General features: G+C 40.3%; 1 protein-coding gene across 8 annotated transcripts in view; it reads right to left on the bottom strand.

Annotated features, from left to right (window-relative positions):
• cacna2d3a (calcium channel, voltage-dependent, alpha 2/delta subunit 3a) overlaps nt 1-18444 on the bottom strand; it is an 892602-nt gene that overhangs the window by 290279 nt on the left and 583879 nt on the right. For all 8 annotated transcript variants that reach the window (XR_010020451.1, XM_063068081.1, XM_063068079.1 and 5 more), the window contains one exon: nt 7959-8037. Coding sequence is in view for 7 of the 8 variants with exons in the window: in XM_063068081.1 (XP_062924151.1) it covers nt 7959-8037 (79 nt within the window). In the remaining variant the exon portion in view is untranslated. The remainder of the gene's footprint in view (nt 1-7958; nt 8038-18444) is intronic.

Raw genomic sequence — 18444 nt, forward strand, 5'->3', positions numbered from 1 at the left:
GGGCTCAAAACATCATTGCGGTAAAACTGGAATCAAACAATCCAGGACTGCCCTCGTGGCTGTCGCCAAGCTAGGCACAGAGTTTCACAGACCTCTGTGAAAGAATATTTCCCTCCAGCTTGGGCTAGTTCACTTCCAGCAGCACCTGACAGCTCAACAGCATCCAGAATATTATGAATTGAGAATGCTATGAAATTGGAATCAATGCCAAAGGTGATCCACAGCTGCCTCGTCTGTTTGTAGCAAAGTGGTGTAGTAGATAAGTTTCAATCATCCTCAAGAATGAAGTATTTTCTAACTTCGCTCTTGAAAAACCTAGCTGCTGCTGGACTTTCCACCCACTCTCTATACTATCATTTTCCTCTGAAAACAAGACAATCGTTTCAGTCATCCCTTAATCTTCTAACTTCTGGGGAGTAGATTCTATTTTCTGTAATCACATTTCATAAACTAACCCTCTAAGTTTAGGAACTATTCAAGTGATTCAAGTAATTATAGTGATTTATGAATGTTTCATGTCATTTCAAGTACACAAATGTAAAGGAGATCTAAATAATGGCTAATCTGGATTCAATGCAGCACCAAAAAAAAACGCAATGAGATAAAGAACATAACAAGAAAAACTACAATAAATATGAATACATAAAACAGCTTATATACATTGATTGTATGTCCATTAGGGTTTCTATGCTAGGCACAGGAGTGTCTATACATAAGGTGACTCTGGCAGGAGATAATAAAGTAGTGGTGGTGGGGTGGGTTAGCAGGTGGACGTGTTGATCAGCCTTACTGCTTGGGGCAAATACATGTTTTTGTGTCTATTGGTCCTGGCACAGATGCTATGTAGCCTCCTCCCTGATGGGAGAAGGACAAGCATTCCGTGTGCCGGGTGGGATCCTTCAAGATGCTGCTGCCCTTTCTCTGGCACCTTTCTGTGTATTTGTCCTTGATGCCCGTCAGGCTAGTTCTGGCGATAGGCTAGGCAGCTTTGACTACCCATTGTAGAGCCTTCCTGTCCACTGCAGTGCATATCATGCACATCACGCTCTCTACTGCGCATCTGTAGAAGGACGCGAGTACTAATGTGCATAGTCTTGCTTTCTTCAGTCTCCTCAGAAAGTAGCAGCATTGGTGAGCTTCCTTGATTGTGTAGGACATGTTCTGGAAAATCTACACAGTACTCGCTGAAAGAACAGTACCTTTCCTCAGAACTAGTGCCTAGGAACACTCATTTAGCCAAGATTTACATAGCACCAGCACCATTTATTTATTTATAAAGATGCTGCGTGGAATAGGCCCTTCTGGCCGGTTGAGCCATGCTGCCCAGCAATCCCCAAATTATCCTAATCATGGGACAATGACCAACTAATCTACCAAGGAGAAGATGGCAGCGCAACGCAGCTGGCGCGGCCACTCCGGCGAATGATCTCTGTTATCTGTCAAGTAGGGTGCCATGCACAATCCTGATTTGATGGAGACAGACATGAGAGAACGGAGGAACATCTGGAGAAACTTCTGAAATGCCTTTTTCGCTGCCGCTGTTACTGTGTGATCCAGAATCTTTGGAGGGGAAGGCCCCAAATCCTTAGCTTTGATTGTTGCTCAGCGACCAGGATGGGATTGAAGCGCTTGGCAGAGATGGTACTCGGTGCTCGGTGCTGAAGGGCTGGTCGGAGGCTCGAAGTTTTCGGACGGACTCAGAGTCGGCTATGGTCGGGTGCTTCCAATGCATCGACAGTTGTCGGCGCCTGGAGGTTTATGGCAGAGAGAGTTTTTCCCTTCTGCCGCCTTCTATCGGGGACTATCGGGATTCAATCGGAACTTTGAGACTTTTTTTTACCGTTCCCATGGTCCGCTCTTTATCAAGTTATGGTATTGCTTTGCACTGCTGTAACTATATGTTATAATTATGTGGTCTTGTCAGTGTTAGTCTTTGGTTTGTCCTGTTTTTTTTGTGATATCACTCTGGAGGAAGATTGTATCATTTCTTAATGCATGCATGCATTTCTAAATGACAATAAACGAGGACTGAGTGTCCTCATAATCTAATCTAATAACCTAATCTAACCTGTACATCTTTGGACTGTGGGAGGAAAGCGGAGCACCCGTAAAAAAAACAGTCATGGGGAGAACGTACGAACTCCATACAGACAGTGGCGGGAATTGAACCCGGGTCGCTGGTACTGTAAAGCATTGTGCTATTCACTATGCTACTGTGCTTCCCCTTACTGTCAGGATTACTTCTACCTCTACTACTCCAATCCTTTGGATATGAGTAAATTCACCTTTTGATTATTTTCTCAAGAGAGTTTCTGAAGATGTGGTGAGGACCTACAAGTACCTGGGAGTGCACCCGGATGACAGACTTGAGTAGAGCACCAACACAGAGGCTGTGTACAAAAAGGGCCAGAGTTGCCTCTATTCCCAAGTCCTATGAGGTCCTTTGGAGTATGCAGGCCTCTCCTTCAGATGTTCTACCAGTCTGTTTTCACCAGTACAATCTTCTATGCGGTGGTGTGTTGGGGCAATGACATCAAAATGGGTGTTGCCAACAGGCCCAATAATCTGATTAGAAAGGCTGGCTCTGTTATATGAGTCAAATTGGACATACTGGAGGCTATGGTAGATCAAAAGACCCTATGGAAAATCCTGGCAATTCTGGACAATGGTTCTCACCCTCTGCATGCCACCTTGGCTGAACAGAGGAGCACTTTTAGTAATAGACTAAGACAACTGTTCTGCTCCAAGGAGCGCTATATGAGGTCATTCTTGCCCTCGGCCATTAGGCTCTATAATGAGTCAACCTATAGCCAGGGAAGTGATAACCCCCTCCTGTTGGACTGTTTGTGGTAACTTTTTTTTATTCCTTCTAGTTTCTTCTAATATGTATATCTGTCCACTTGCAATGCTATTGTGACACTGTAACTTCCTTTGGGATCAATAAGGTATCTATCTATCCAATATCTTCTTGTAACTCCTGGCAGTAAATCTGTGAATCTTTTCTGCATCCTTTCTGGCTTAATCATATCCTTCCTGTTAATCATATCCTTCCTGTACTATGACAACCAGGCCTGCTGGTAGCAGAGTAAATCTTTATTGTATCCTTGCATGATGCTTGTGCATGAATCTAATCAAAATCACCGGATTGTGATCAGGAGCAGAATCTTGAACTAGTTTACACTTCCTGACAGCATGAATGACTGCATGAACATAAGCATTCTTTTGCTTTGAATCCATGGGCTTGGAACTTAATGTAGAGATCATGAAGATCTTATTAGAAAGGCTGGCTATGTTATAGGAGTCAAAGTGGACATACTAGAGGTTGTGTTAGAACAAAGGACCCTACGGACAACCATAGGAAATCTGGACAATGTTTCTCACCCTCTGCATGCAACCTTGGCGGAACAGAGGAGCACTTTTAGTAATAGGCTAAGACAACCGCACTGCTCCAAAGAGGACATATGAGGTCATTCTTACCCTTGGCCATTAGGCTCTCTAATGAGTCATCTATAACCAGGGAAGTGATGACCCCCTCCTGTTTGAGGTAACTTTTTAAAATTCTTTCTTACTTCTTTTCTAATATTTGTATATCTGTGCACTTGCAATGCTATTGTGACACCAATTACCTTTGGTATCAATAAAGTATCTGTCTATCTATCTATATCCACGACATTTTCATGATCTATATTCATGAAATTCCATTGCTTCAAGTTTTTCAACATTAAGGAAGAACTTCCTTTCACCTTTTTAAAAGGTACATTATAACTATCCCCCTTTTGGTTGTAATGAAATCTGTGTAAGCATTAAACTAAAACTTCTTTGTGGTTGAATTCTAATTTCTAATTTACAGTGCCAAATCTCGACAGCATTATGGGAGTACATTTGTTGCACACACAACTGAATGCAGATCACCACATTATGAATGCATGAATAAAGCACAAGGCATCTGAATATTTAATACTCCCCAACACTAGTCATTACTAATGTTCAACAAATGTGTACAAAATTTTAAAGGATGTAATTGAATATGAAATTCAGTCAAGGGGTATTTTTGCTACTGTTACTACTGTCGTAGATTGTGGTTGTATGCACTCTGGATTCAGGGTGAAAGGGCTGTTTGGGCTTATAGACTGTCAGTTTCTATTTCTTTAGCTCAGTGGACAGAGTGCCAGGCACTATGCATTTGCAATCTTTTGCACATCCAGTGAGTATCACGATTCCTCACAGTCACAAATCAGGAAATGGAACATCTTGGCTTTTCGGGATTGAAGGCACTTGAGAATATCACTTGTTTAAAAGTTAGGATGCACATCTACCCCTGGAGATCTCTGCCCTTGTACGTCTTTTTGGATTGTTCTCTCTACATTATTTCCATCACTAAACGACTTCTGAAGCAGAGTTTCTGGAGTGTATCCAGGAGAAATTTCTGTGAACATGGAAGATAAAATTGCTGGATTTAGTTCAGGAAAATGTGCGGAGGCAAGTGAGGAATACCCAAGACACAGTCATAAGATTTGGAATACAGAAGTGAAATTGACCCCTCCAAGGCAAAAAAATAATCAAGTGGAGAGGGGCCATTTTCATTGGGATAAGAGCGGATCTGATCCAAGAAATCGGAAATCAAAGCATATTTCCAATAGGGAGAAAGGTAAGTTAAAATTAGAGGTCATAGAATGACCAAAAGGACAGAGAATAAAACAGACCCAAAGTGCTAGGTTATTAGTACAAGTGAGAACTAAGCTGATCACACAAAGAAAAACATTTAAGGGGATATCAAAAAATGAATTAAAAAACAGCAAGAGAAAGCAAATAAACCAAGAAAATTCTGCAAGTGTATGCACTGGAAAGAGGGTTGGATGAATGGTGGAGCCAGTTAGGGACCAAAAACAACATTTTTCAAATATCTATGTAAAGGTGTATGTTTGATACCCAAGGACTGAAAAAAACTGCATGAAGAAACCTTGTTCAAATAATGGTGTAGGTATAAATACAGTAACGCAAAATCAGTTTGATAACAATAGTTGAGAAAGGTCTAGGAACAATAAAAAGGGACAGAATTAGCAATTGCCTGGATAAACATGGATTATATGGAAAGCCAACATAAATTCTTAAAAGACAAATAGTGACTAACTAACAATGAAATTTTCTGTGGCCAGTTGAAGGAAATGAAGCTGATGTTTGGACTTGAGCAAGGTGTTTGATATTGTGACACATCAAGGCTTGTCATTACGAATAAAACTCATGAAGTAAATGGGACTATAGCTGCAGGGACAAAAAACTGGCCCAGCGTCACGGAATTGGAGGAACTATTAAAAATACGCTTTTTGGACCAGGACACGGGTTGGTATCAGGCCATTTATTTTATAGGTTAATGACTTGAACTTGGGAGTAGAGGGAACAATTTCCAATTCCACAGATGACACAAAACTAGAAAGTGGTGGGTGGGTATGACAGCTACAGACTTCGAGGAAGTAAAGAGGCAGGTGGATTGCGTAGATTGATAGCAAGTGAAATTCCATTCTGAGAAATGCAAAGTGTTGTACTTTGGCAGTAAAAATGAAGAAAGACAATATAGAGGGCGTGATTCCAAAAGAGACACCACAACAGGGAGATCTAGAGGTATATGTGCACTCTTCATTCAAATTGCCATGGAAGGAAGGGTGTTATAAGCAGCAGTTCAGAGTACAAGAGCAAGCAAGTCAAGCGGAACCATGCAAAAACACTGGTTTAATCATAGTTGAAACTTTGTGAATTATTAATTAAAGGAGCTTTATTTTTGATAAAGATATAACCTAACAGCTTCAAAGAGGGCACAGAAGAGATTTACTAAATGATTCCAGGAATGAGGGACTCTAATTATACGGATAGAGTGGAAGATACGGGTTGTACTTTTTAAAATGAATGAGGTTGACCACATTGTGAGAGATAAGTTCAAAAAAAATATGTCCCCTTTAGTAAATCAGTCAAGAACCAGGATCAGAAAATGAAGGTAATTTACAACAGAACTGAGATCAACATGAGAAAGTACCTCTTAGCACAACAACTGGCCAAGAGTGCTGGCCAAGATTTGGAATGCACTCCCATGGGTAGTAGTGCAGACCAATTCAAAAGCAAGATGGATACGACCTGTAAGGAAAGCATTAGCAGGGCCAGGGATACAGGATACTTGCTGGATTACTCTTGCAGTGAGCTCTTATGGACTCAGTGGTAAAATGGCCTCTTGCTTTACTGCTCTGAGATTCAGAGAAATTGGTATTGTTCCTTCCTCCTCTCATCAGAGCAGTGATGAGTTGAATTCATCATCCAAAATGCAGCTATTGCTTTGGGTATCAGAATTTTCAATTTCAGTACATCTGATTTACAGTCATGTGATAAAAATATATTAAACTGAAATATCTGCTTAATATTTTTAAAGCTTTATTTTTTATTTGATGTTATGAAGAAAAATGGTGCATATTATTTGGATGGGAGCTGTCACTGTGCCTTGCTCCTTGACGCATCTAGTGTTGCATGAAATGGCAGTCTATATTATATTGGAGTGTCACAGGAGATTTTTTTCTTCCCTGCGTGATGGCTTTATGGCTGCAAGGCAAACTATTTTGCCACTTACTGGGTTAGCCCAAACAGAATGAACCTGCAGCAAATTATTCCATGTAGTGCAGAACCTGAGGTTTGTGAATGATTGCGTTATGGCATTTGTTATCATGGAAAGCAATGCCGCATTTTCAGGGTGAAGAAAATCTCTGTGGTTTTATCTCTGCAGCTAGCTGAAAGTAAATTAAAATTGTGCACTGGGATAATTCATCAATTTAACTTCTTTGTTGATTTAAATGTTGTAGCAGTGTTGTTCAAGGTGACAGATACTATGTGATGAATTTGCTACTTGGTTATTCTACTTGCTAGATTGTGATGTGTTTTCTTTGTTCCATATGATTCACTAATCTATTGTTTAAATGAACCATAAGAAAACACGGAATAAAGAAACCATTTTGTCAATGAGCCTATTATTTCTCAACACCATGCACAATCTGCTTTAGAAGGAATTCAGACAAGCCATTTAATCTCTCAATGAGTATTTGCCAAAGTTTCTCCTCCATGTTTTCTCTCTCCTTATACTAATAAACCCAGAAAGGCCTGCTCGATCTTTCATACACGAAATATGTTGGAACATTTCTTTCTTGGCAGTACTATTTCCACATATATATTGCTTTATAGGCAACTTTATTAAAACTGCTGATTAATGTCTCAATATGTCCTTGCAGATATGTGTTCATATAACATGAATATGCATAATCGATTTTCATGACAATTAGTGCAACTTTGTGCAGGCAAAACACAAGAAAGTCAATGGCTTGAGCAGCATTTAATGCAGTTTCAACCAAAACATCTACAATTCCTTTCCTCCCACAGGCGATGTTTAACACACTTTGTTCTTCCAGCAGGTCATTGGTTGCATGTTATAGGCAACCACTGCATTTTTATGACGGATGTGCCCCTAGAAAATGATCCTTACCCAATTTCTGAAGCTGCATTATCTGCTTATGCATTAGGAAACGTGAGTTGAAAAAAGAATGTTTATTTATTTTCTTCCTATCATGTAAGCTCCATGAAACCAAATCTTATACCATATCTCAACTTTTGGGTAGCAATTTACAATTTCTACAAGGGCAATTTGTTATTACCTGAATTTCCTTAAAGTGGGGATTGCCTGTACTTCACATATTGGGATTAAAATAATGATCACTGGACAAATACAAGTTCAAGATTTTACAGAAGCATATTAATCTTTCAACTAATCTCTAATTGCTCACACAGAAAAAAAAAATCTATTATGCAGAGGTCCAGGAGATAACAAGAAACCAAGACCATTATATGAACTGGATCCTCTTTTGTTTATCCTGCCCTTAGCAAACTAAAATAATTTATTTACAATTTCTATGCAAATATCAAACACATACCTTTATTTGCACAAGCCATCCATTTCAGATTTTCAGAAAACACAGCTTCACGTCCAATCAAATAAGCAAATATACGCACCTGAAAAATAGAAAGAAGCTTCATTACACCTTTCTGTTAAAGTATTTTTAGTATATTACTGTACCATATTTGCAGTGTGATTGTAGTCTGAAAGAAATGCCACAGTAATTCAATGGGGACTAATCATAATTCTATATCTCTGTTTACAGTGGCTCAAATCATGTGAGAAACGCCAAACCTTCCCACTAAAGAATTGATAGTGCACAGTCACTGAAACTGAGAAATGGAAATTCTAGATTTACTGACGGATTGTGAGCCCAATTTTTTCATTCTGATCTGTTTCTGGACTCCAGATGGGACCCAGACTCACTGAGTTCCCCAGGCATACTGCTAAGCCATAACTGGCACAAGAACTGAAATAACATACATTTCAAGGGACAAATACAGAGGAATCAAAAGGCAGGTATTTTACAAAATCTGAAAGAAAGTATTGTAAGAGGCTTTCTTGTTAACTTTAATTCCAGTTAAAACAGAAACAATTATGATTCTGATTATTTCAATTTTAATAGTTTTAATTACCTCTAAAAGTTAGACATTTAAAATGGTTAAAATCTATAGCACCTATGACAGAAGTGAAGAATGCTCTCCAAACTTTTGGGGCAGGGTCTCTGCTCGGCATCACCACAACCTGGGCATTATTTTGTCTTGTTGGACTTCAAAGTTCAAAGTTCAAAATAAATTGATTATCAAATTACATGTATGTCACCATATGCAATCCCAAGATTCTTTTTGTTTCATGGACATACACCGCACGCTGTCGGAGCAGTGCTACCGGGATAATCAAGGACACGACCTACCCAGCCAACACACTTTTCATCCCTCTTCCCTCCGGGAGAATATTCAGGAGCTTGAAGACTCGTACAGCCAGATTTGGAAACAGCTTCTTTCCAACTGTGATAAGACTGCTGAACAGATCCTCCAAATATCCGGACCTGATCTCTCAGTTCTTTTGCACGACCTTACCTTCCCTTTTCTATTTTCTATTTATGATTTATAATTTAAATTTTTACTATATTTACTATCGATTTGTACTCCAGGGAGTGCAAAGTGCAGAATCAAATATTGCTGTGATGATTGTACACTCTAGTATCAATTGTTTGGTGACAATAAAGTAAAGTATACTCAATAAATCCAAGAACAATAACAGAATCAATGGAAGATCACACCCAACAGGGAGGACAAACAACCAAAGTGCAAAAGACCACCAACTGTGCAAATACAAAAGAGAAAAAAAAATAAGCAATAAATATCGAGAACATGAGATGAAGAGTCCTTGAAAGTGAGTCCATTCATTAGATTGTGGGAACAGTTCAGATAAGGGCAAGTGAAGTTATGAGGTTATCCCCTCTGATTCAAGAGCCTGATGGTTGACAGGTAACAACTGTTTCTAAGCCTAGTAGTGTGAGTTGAGGCTCTGTACATTCTTCCTGATGGCAGCATCAAAAAGAGAGCATGACCTGGGTGGTGGGGGTCCCTGACGATGGATGCTAATTTCCTGCGACAGCGCTCCATGCAGATGTGCTCAATGAGGGGAGGGCTTTACTCGTGCTGGACTGGGCCATATCCACTTTTTGTAGGGTTTTCCATTCAAGGGCATTGGTTTTTCTATGCCAGGCAGATTGCAACCAGTCAATGCACTCTCCACCACACACGTATAGAAGTTTGTCAAAGTTTCAGATGTCATGCCAAATCTTTGCACACTTCTATGTAAGTAGTGGCACTGCCATGCTTTCTATGTAAGTGCACTTACGTGCTGGGTCTAGGACAGGTCCTCCAGAATGATAACAACGAGGAAATTTAAGTTGCTGACCATCTCCAGCTTTGAACCTCTGATGAGGACAGGTTCATGAACCTCTGGTTTCCTCCTCCTGAAGTCAATAATCAACTCCTTGGTCTTGCTGACGAGTGAGAAGTTGTTGTTGCGCCACTCAGCCAGATTTTCGATGTCCGTCCTATTTACTGATTCATCACCACCTTTGATTCAGCCAACAGTGGCTGACATCAGCAAACGTAAATATGGCATTGGAGATGTTGCTTAGCCACACCGTCATAAGTGTAACGTGAATAGACCAGGCGACTAAGTACACTGCCTTGTGGTGCACCTGTGCTGATGGAGATTGTGGAAGAGATGTTGTTGCCAATCCGAACTGACTGGAGTCTGCAAATGAGGAAATAGAGTGTTCAATTAAGGAGGTATTGAGGCCAAGGTCTTGAAGTTTATTGATTTCTTTTGAGGGGATAATAGCATTTAATGCTGAGCTGTAATCAAAAAAGAGCATCATGCTATCTGCATCTTTACTGTCCAGATGTTCCATGGTTGAGTGAAGAACCAATGGAAATGCCATCTGCTGTGGACCTATTGTGCCGGTAGGCAAATTGGAGTGGATCTAAGTTGTTTCTCAGCAGGAGTTGATGTGTTTCATCACCAACCTCTAAAAGCACTTTATCCAAGTGGATGTAAGTACTATTGGATGATAGTCTTTGAGGCAGGTTACCAAATACTTCTTAGGCACCTGTAAAATTGAGGCCTGCTTGAAGCAAGTGGGCATCACGGACTGCTGAAGTGAGAGGTTAAAGACATTGGTGAACACTCCAGCCAATCAGTTAGCACAAATCTTTAGTACCTGGCCAGGTACCCCATCTGGACTGGATATTTTCCATGGGTTCACCCTCCTGTAGGAGGCTCTCATGTCGACCTCAGAAACTGAGATCACAAAGTCATTGTGTACTGTGAGAGTTTGTGAAGGTTCCTCCATGTTTTGATGGTCAAAGTGAACATAGAAAGAATTGTGCTCATCTGTAAGTGAAGCCTTGTAGTCACCTATGTTACCTGAGCACACTTTGTAAGAGATGATCACATTTAAGCCCTGTCACAGGTGTCGAGCATCCTTCATTGATTCAACCTTAGTCCAGATCTGCCATTTTGCCCATGAGATGGCTTTCCAGAGGTCATACCTGGATCTCTTGTACCTTACCTGGTCCCCAGACCTGAATGCCTCTGATCTGGTGCTCAGCAGATTGCGTATCTCCTGGTTTATCCAAGGCTTCTGGTTGGGGGAATATTCTGAATGATTTTGTGGGGACATACTGATCTACAAACATTTTTAAAGAGACTGTGACAATCATGGTGTATTCATTCAGATCCACTGAAGAGTCCTTGAACACGGTCCAGTCCCTGGACTCGAAGCAATCCCGTAGCCACTTCTCTGCCACTTGTGACTACCTCTTTATCCTTGGAGCCTTGGTCTCTCACCTCTGCCTGTATGCAGGTGGGAGGACAGCTAGGTGATCAGATTTCCCAAAATGAAGACATGGAGGAGCACTGAGATCTAATCTAGGTAAATGTAGTAGTATGAGGAGTATGAATGGTGATTCTGAGCAGAAGAACCAGTTCAGGACAATCCAGCCCTACATTTTACAGAACAGCACATACAGTATAGTAGATAACAAACTGTGATCAAAATTAGCTAAATATATAAAGATATATATCTTTGTTTTATAATTTTAAAACAACAATAAACCGAGATAAATAGATAAGTACGTTTCATTTATAGAATCATAGATTTATAACACTCTACACATGGAGACAAACTCTTATGCCCAACCTATTCATGCCAGCTAACATGCTTACCTAAAAAAGCTTCATTTGCCTACGTTTAGCCCATAACCCTCCAAATCTTTATTATCCATGTACCTGTATAAGTGTCTTTTAAGTGTTGTAACTGCACCTGCCTCCAGCATTTCCTCCAACAATTTGCTCCATATACCTGGCACCATTCTTCTGAAAAAACTTGTCCCTCAGGTCCCTTTTAAATCTTACCCCTCCCAGTTTAAGCCAATGCCATCTAGCTTTAGACTCTATTATACTAAGAAAAAGGCTGTGCCCAATAACCTTATCTGTGTGTCCCAGTCTATCTTTATAACCTCAACTCCAGGCAATGTCCTGATGCAACCTCTCCAAAGCCTCCCTATTCTTCATCGACTGTGGACAACCAAAGTTGCACACGATATTTCAAAACTGGCTGACTACAATTTTATACAGCTGCAAATGACATCCAAATGTTTATATTCAATGCCCTGACTGATAAAGGAAAGTATGGTGTACTTCTTCAATACGACTCTTTCTACATGTGTTGAAGCTGTGGGAGCTGTGAACCTGAACCCTCAATATCTCTTCTCAGAGCTCCCAAAGGACCCGCCACTTGATTTCCTCTTGCTTTGACCTCCCAAAATACATGAACTCACACTTGCCCCAATTAAATGTCATCTGCCATTTCTCTGTCTCAATTTCCGGCTGACCTGTATTCTCCTATATCATTTGACACAACTCCATCAATTTGTGTGTTATCTGCAAATGAGGCTGGATTTCTGTGGCTATGTTCAGATAATGTACTCTTCATAAGTAACAGAAATGAATAAAAATCAGAAGTGCTATGATCATAGTTTATGCTATTTAATGGTAGCATGCATCTCAAAATAAGATACCCTGGGATTACTGTAAGTACTGTCTGCAAGTATAATGATGTTGACGATAATGGTGGCTCAACTTATGACCATAAGACCATAAGATATAGGAGCAGAATTAGGCCATTTGGCCCATCGAGTTTGCTACACTATTTCATCGTGGCTAATTCATTTTTCATCTCAGCCCCAATCTCCTGCTTTCTCCCCGTATCCCTTCATGACCTGACTAATCAAGAATCTATCAACCTCTGCCTTAAATATATATAAAGACTTGGCCTTCTTAGCCACCTGTGGCAAAGATTTCCATAGATTCACTACTCTCAGGCTAAAGAAATTCCTCCTCATTGCCATTCTAAAAGGACACTCCTCTATTCTGAGGCTGTGTCCTCTGCTCTTAAACACTCCCACCATAGGAAACCTCCTCTCCACATCCACTCGATCAAAACCTTTCACGATTTGATAGATGTCAATTAGGTCACGCCTCATTCTTCTGAATTCCAGAGAATACAGACCCAGAGACATCAAATGCTCTTCATATGACAAACCACTTAATCCTCCTTTAAACCCTCCCTTAACAAGACAAGGGGCCTAAAATTGCTCACAATACTCCAAATGAAGTCTCACCAGTACTTTATAAAGTTTTACCATTACATCCTTGCTTTTATATTCTAGTCCTCTTGAAATGAATGCCAACAACACATTTGCCTTCCTCACCACAGACTCAACCTACAAATTAAAACCTTTAGGGAATCCTGCACAACGATTCCCAAATCCCTTTGTGCCTCAGATTTTCATATTTTCTCTCCATTTAAAAAAGAGTCAACCCTTTCATTTCCTCTACCAAAGTGCATGACCATGCACTTCCTGATGTTGTACTCCATCTGCCACTTCTTTGCCCATTCTCCTAATGTCTAAATCCTTCTGTAGCTTCTTTTTCCACAAAACTCCCTGTCCCTCCACCTATCTTGATATCGTCTGCAAACTTTGCAACAAAGCCATTAATTCCATCATCTAAATCTTTGACATATAATGTAAAAAGAAGAGGTCCTAACACAGACCCCTGTGGAACACCACTAGTCGCTGGCAGCCAACCAGAAAAGGCTCCCTTTATTCACACTCTTTGCCTCCTGCCAATCAGCCACTGCTTTATCCATGCTAAAATCTTTCCTGTAATACCATGGGCTTGTAGCTTGTTAATCAGCCTCATGTGTGGCACCTTGTCAAAGGCCTTCTGAAAATCTAAGCACACATCAATCAATTCTCCTTTCTCTATCCTGCTTGTTATTTCTTCAAAGAATTTCAGATTTGTCAGGAAAGATTTTCCCTTGAGGAAACCATACTGACTACGGCTTATTTGATCATGTGTCCCCAAGTATCGCAAAACCACATTCTTAGCAATTGACTCCCATATCTTCCCAACCACTGAGGTCAGGCTAACTGGCCTATAATTTCCTTTCTGCTGCTTCTCAGTGTTTTAAATTTTCCAGTCGTCCAGAACCATTCTTGGATCTAGTGATTTTTGAAAGATCATTTCTAATGCATCCACATCTCTTCAGAACCCTGGGGAGTACACCATCTGATCTAGGTGACATATCTACCTTCAGACCTTTCAGTTTCCCCAAGAACCTTCTCTCTAGTAATGGTAACTTCACATACTTCATGACCCCTGACACCTGGAACTTCCACCATACTGCTAGTGTCTTCCACAGTGAAGACTAATCAATTCCGGTTCATTGCACAACACCCAATCCAGAATAGCTGATCTTCCAGTGGGCTCAACCACAAGCTGCTCTAAAAACCCATCTTGTAAACATTATACTTTTCTTTCTTTTTTCTTCTTTACTAATCAGCTTCAGTCTTGGTAGTGGGTTAGATTTTTTTCCATATAATAAAATTACCATATTTCAATATTAAGAATTAATTAATTTGTATGAATATAGAGTAAGGAGTTTGTATGTGCGATTCAGTATCATGTATTTGATAAATTTCTTTTTTCTTGAACTCTGTATTCTCCTATGAAGAAAATTAATAAAAATATTGAAAAAGAAGTAAACATTCTAGAAATTCCCCTTCTTGGAATCCTGCACCAACCTAATATTCCCAATCTACCTCCATACTGAAATCCTCCATGACGATTGTAACATTGCCCTTTTGGCGTGCATTTTCTATCTCCTGTTATAACTCTAAAGACTGGCACAATCCAGGAATGGCCACTCCGCTTGCACCTGTGCTATTTTTATTGGCTTTTGTTAATGAATCCTTCTTGTTGACTGGTCACTCCTCAACTCAGAGAATCCACTGCAAAACTCTGCCTTTGAAAAGGTGAGAGGTGAAGATGGCAGCACGACGCAGCTCGCAGCGGCCACTCCGGTGATATCTATTATCTGTCAAGTAGGGTGCGGTGCACAATCCTGATTTGATGGAGACGGACGTGAAAGCACGGAGGAACATCTGGTGACATTTCTGAAATGCCTGCTTCGCTGCCGCTGCTACTGTGCGATCCAGAATCTCCAGAGGGGAAGGCCCTGAGTCCTCTGCTTTGCTTGTTGCTCGGCGGCTGGGGCAAGGTCGAAGCGCTCGGCAGAGGATGGCGCCCGGTGCTCGGTGTCGGAGGGCTGGTTGGAGGCTCGAAGTTTTCAGACGGACTCAGAGTTGGCTGTGGTCAGGTGCTTCCATTGCATTGGCAAGTTTGCGGCGCTTGGAAGTTCATGGCAGGGAGAGTTTCTCCCTTCTACCATCTGAGTGAGATGATGGGGCTATCGGGACTTGAGACTTTTTTTTAACGTGCCCATGGTCTGCTTTTTATCAAATTATAGTATTGCTTTGCACTGTTGTAACTATGTGGTTTTGTCAGTTTTAGTCTTGGTTTGTCCTGTGTTTCTGTGATATCTTTCTGGAGGAACATTGTATCATTTTTTAATGCATGCATTTCTAAATGACAATAAATGAAGACTGAGTGTCCTCATAATCTAAAAAAAAATCTTGATCGATAGCCTGACTAAAAAGTAACTCTTTTCACACACCCGTGGTGAGGATTGTCCAACTCAGAGAAAACTGGCGCGAAGCTCAGCTTTTTAAATCTTGAACATGGACCTTACTGAAAGATAGCTCGTTTTACGCAATGCCTCTTGCTGATTGGTCACTCCTCAATTTGTTGATAATCCACTGGAGAACTTGGAGAAAGATGTGAAAATGAGGAAAGACAGCTGGTGTAGGAAACCTGTATCAGATTTGCTCTGTGGCAACATGAAGAGATCAGCAGCATAGATAAACCTCAGGAGCGTGGAGTTCCAAGAAAGAAGTTTAATGAACTTGACGCTGTCTGTCAAGGTGAGTGAGCCAAATGTTCACATACATATTCTATCAATGCATGACTAATGTTATTCACAGCTGAATTCACAGCATCAATGATCTCTATCAATCTAAACTGTACCCTTCAATTTAAATATTTTCCACTTACCCTCCATACCTTTCACTTCTGCAGCCGCTTCACAATGGCAGTTACACAGACATGACAGCCATTTCATCCACACAGCTTGTAGGGTATTCAGTGACACAAAAGACTTTTTTTTGCTGGAATGCCTCATAACATTTTCAATTTTCTGTAATATTAACTGAGCTACAACCTTTCAGTCTAATTTATTTTTATTTCAGATTTAAAAAGGTGATTTATATACCCTATTCAGCAAATGTGCAACCAATTTAAAACGATGCAATAAATATGATATTGCCTGAATCACCGCAGTTACGTGCATATATGACCACCTAAATTTAAAATACCTTTAATTTTCTAGTTTTCTTTCCTTGATGGGTATAATCAAGGCATGTTGCTCAAAAGCTTCCTGCCCACTGATTTAAATTTCAATAGGAGAATTAAAAGGCATCCCATGTAGATGAGTCATCTAAGAATATTGCATGCAATAATGGTATCTATGTGGAACATCAAAAAATTAATTGGTAAATTTAGCAAGGACTCCCTGCTGCTTGCCCTATTTTGTACTATGCAAGGTTTCCACTGAGGAACTACCTAACAGTGTGAGACTTCCTGAAATTTCTTGCCACTCTCTCTATTATTCAGATATATTGTGCAACAAGAAGGAAAGATATAGTCGAATTAAATTGGACAGTATCCAGTCAAAACTTACAAATACTGCTGCTTCAAAGTACAGATTGTCACATTTACCTGTTCTATAAAATGTATATCTGTTGTCAATGTTTCAATGGATAGAGTTAATATTCATCTTCAGAATATGAATAATAGTATAACAAAATCCTAGTCAACAACTATTTACTCGTTCTTTGCACTTTACAGGTATGAAATGTTACAAGTATATTACAGAAGGGTGGAAGGAAGATCAATTAATTAGTTATGTAATATCTAATGTTCTGCCCTGTAGGGGTGCAGTTCGTTTTGCATAAACATCACTTCCTATACATAGGAAGCTTTTTGTATCTTACCTGCGCAGGTTATTTTTGATTTGAATTGAAGCACATAGTTAAAAAAAACACATCTCCATCCATTCTTTATTTGCCCTTGCAAAATCGAAGTTCAAAGATTTTTCTAATCAAAGTATATATATGTCACCATACACAACCCTGAGATTCATTTTCTTGCAGGCATTCTCAATAAATCCATAACAGAATAATAACCATAGTAGAATTAATGAAGGACCACACCAACTGGGTGTTCAATTAGTGTTCAGAAGACAACCAACTGTGCAATTACAAAAAAGAAAGAATTAATAATAATAAACAAAATAAACAATAAATATTGAGAACATGAGATGAAGAGTCACTGAATTGTGGGAACATTTCAATGATGGGACAAGTGAAATTAAGTGAAATTATTCCGTTTGGCTCAAGAACGTGATGGTTGAGAGGTAATAACTGTTCCTGAACCTGGTGGACTGAGTCATGAGGCTCCTGTGCCTTCCGCTTGATGGCAGCAGAGAGAAGAGATCATGGCCTGGATGGAGGGGACCCTGATGGTAGATACTGCTTTCCCACAACAGCACTCCTTGTAGATGTGCATAATGGTGGGGAGAGGGCTTTACCTGTGAGGGACTGAGCTATACCTACCACCTTTTGTAGGATTTTCTGTTCAAGGGCATTGGCGTTTCCAGACCAGGGTGTCAGAAACTTAAATATGGCATTGGGCTTGTGCTTAGCCATACAGTCGTAAGCGTTAAGCCAGTAGACTAGGAGACTGAGCATACAAACTGGTGGTGTACCTGTGCTGATGGAGATTGTGAAGGAGAATGAAAACAGCGCATGTTAAGCACGAAGTTGAGATGCTAATGGAGAAACCATGAACAGACATGGAGACAGCAGGTGTAAAGGCTACATTAAGTGCACTCAAGGTAGAGTGTGAAGCTGAGGCTGCCTCAGCAGTGGCAAAGGTGTATAAGACAGCAGATGACTTAGACGATTGTGAGTCTATAACTGGAAACAGTCATGCTTTGCCATCACAACAGCCAATTCATCTTTCTAAAGGTTATGTCCAAATGCATTTTGACTATAAAAAAGACAGCTCTACAAGGAGAAGCTGTCCACACCATGCAGCCAACATGCCTTTCACATAGTCCAGGTATTTATAGTCAAGGACCACAACAGCAAAGACCCACAAAACCCTCTTCTGCAGTTCCACCACAGCAAAGACATCAGTCGAGAGTTGCTACTAATGCCAATCCCATCTGCACAGATTTGGGGAGACCGAACCTCCATCCATTCCAGGAAACACATTTAGCAAACCAGTCTCCGCAGTGCTCATTCAGAAGCCATGGGTGCATTGGATTTAGCTTGATATCTAGCATGTTGAGACCCAGTCATAGCAGGATGAAAAGCGTTTGACAACTAGTCTGCCAGTTATCTGTTCTGGAAGTCAAGGTTTTACAATGCTGTGGAAGGACGAGGTCTCAAACCTAGCGAAGAGCTAGACTGCCT

This window comes from Mobula hypostoma, chromosome 15 (assembly GCF_963921235.1).
Source record: "Mobula hypostoma chromosome 15, sMobHyp1.1, whole genome shotgun sequence".
In the NCBI taxonomy this organism is placed as follows: domain Eukaryota; kingdom Metazoa; phylum Chordata; class Chondrichthyes; order Myliobatiformes; family Myliobatidae; genus Mobula; species Mobula hypostoma.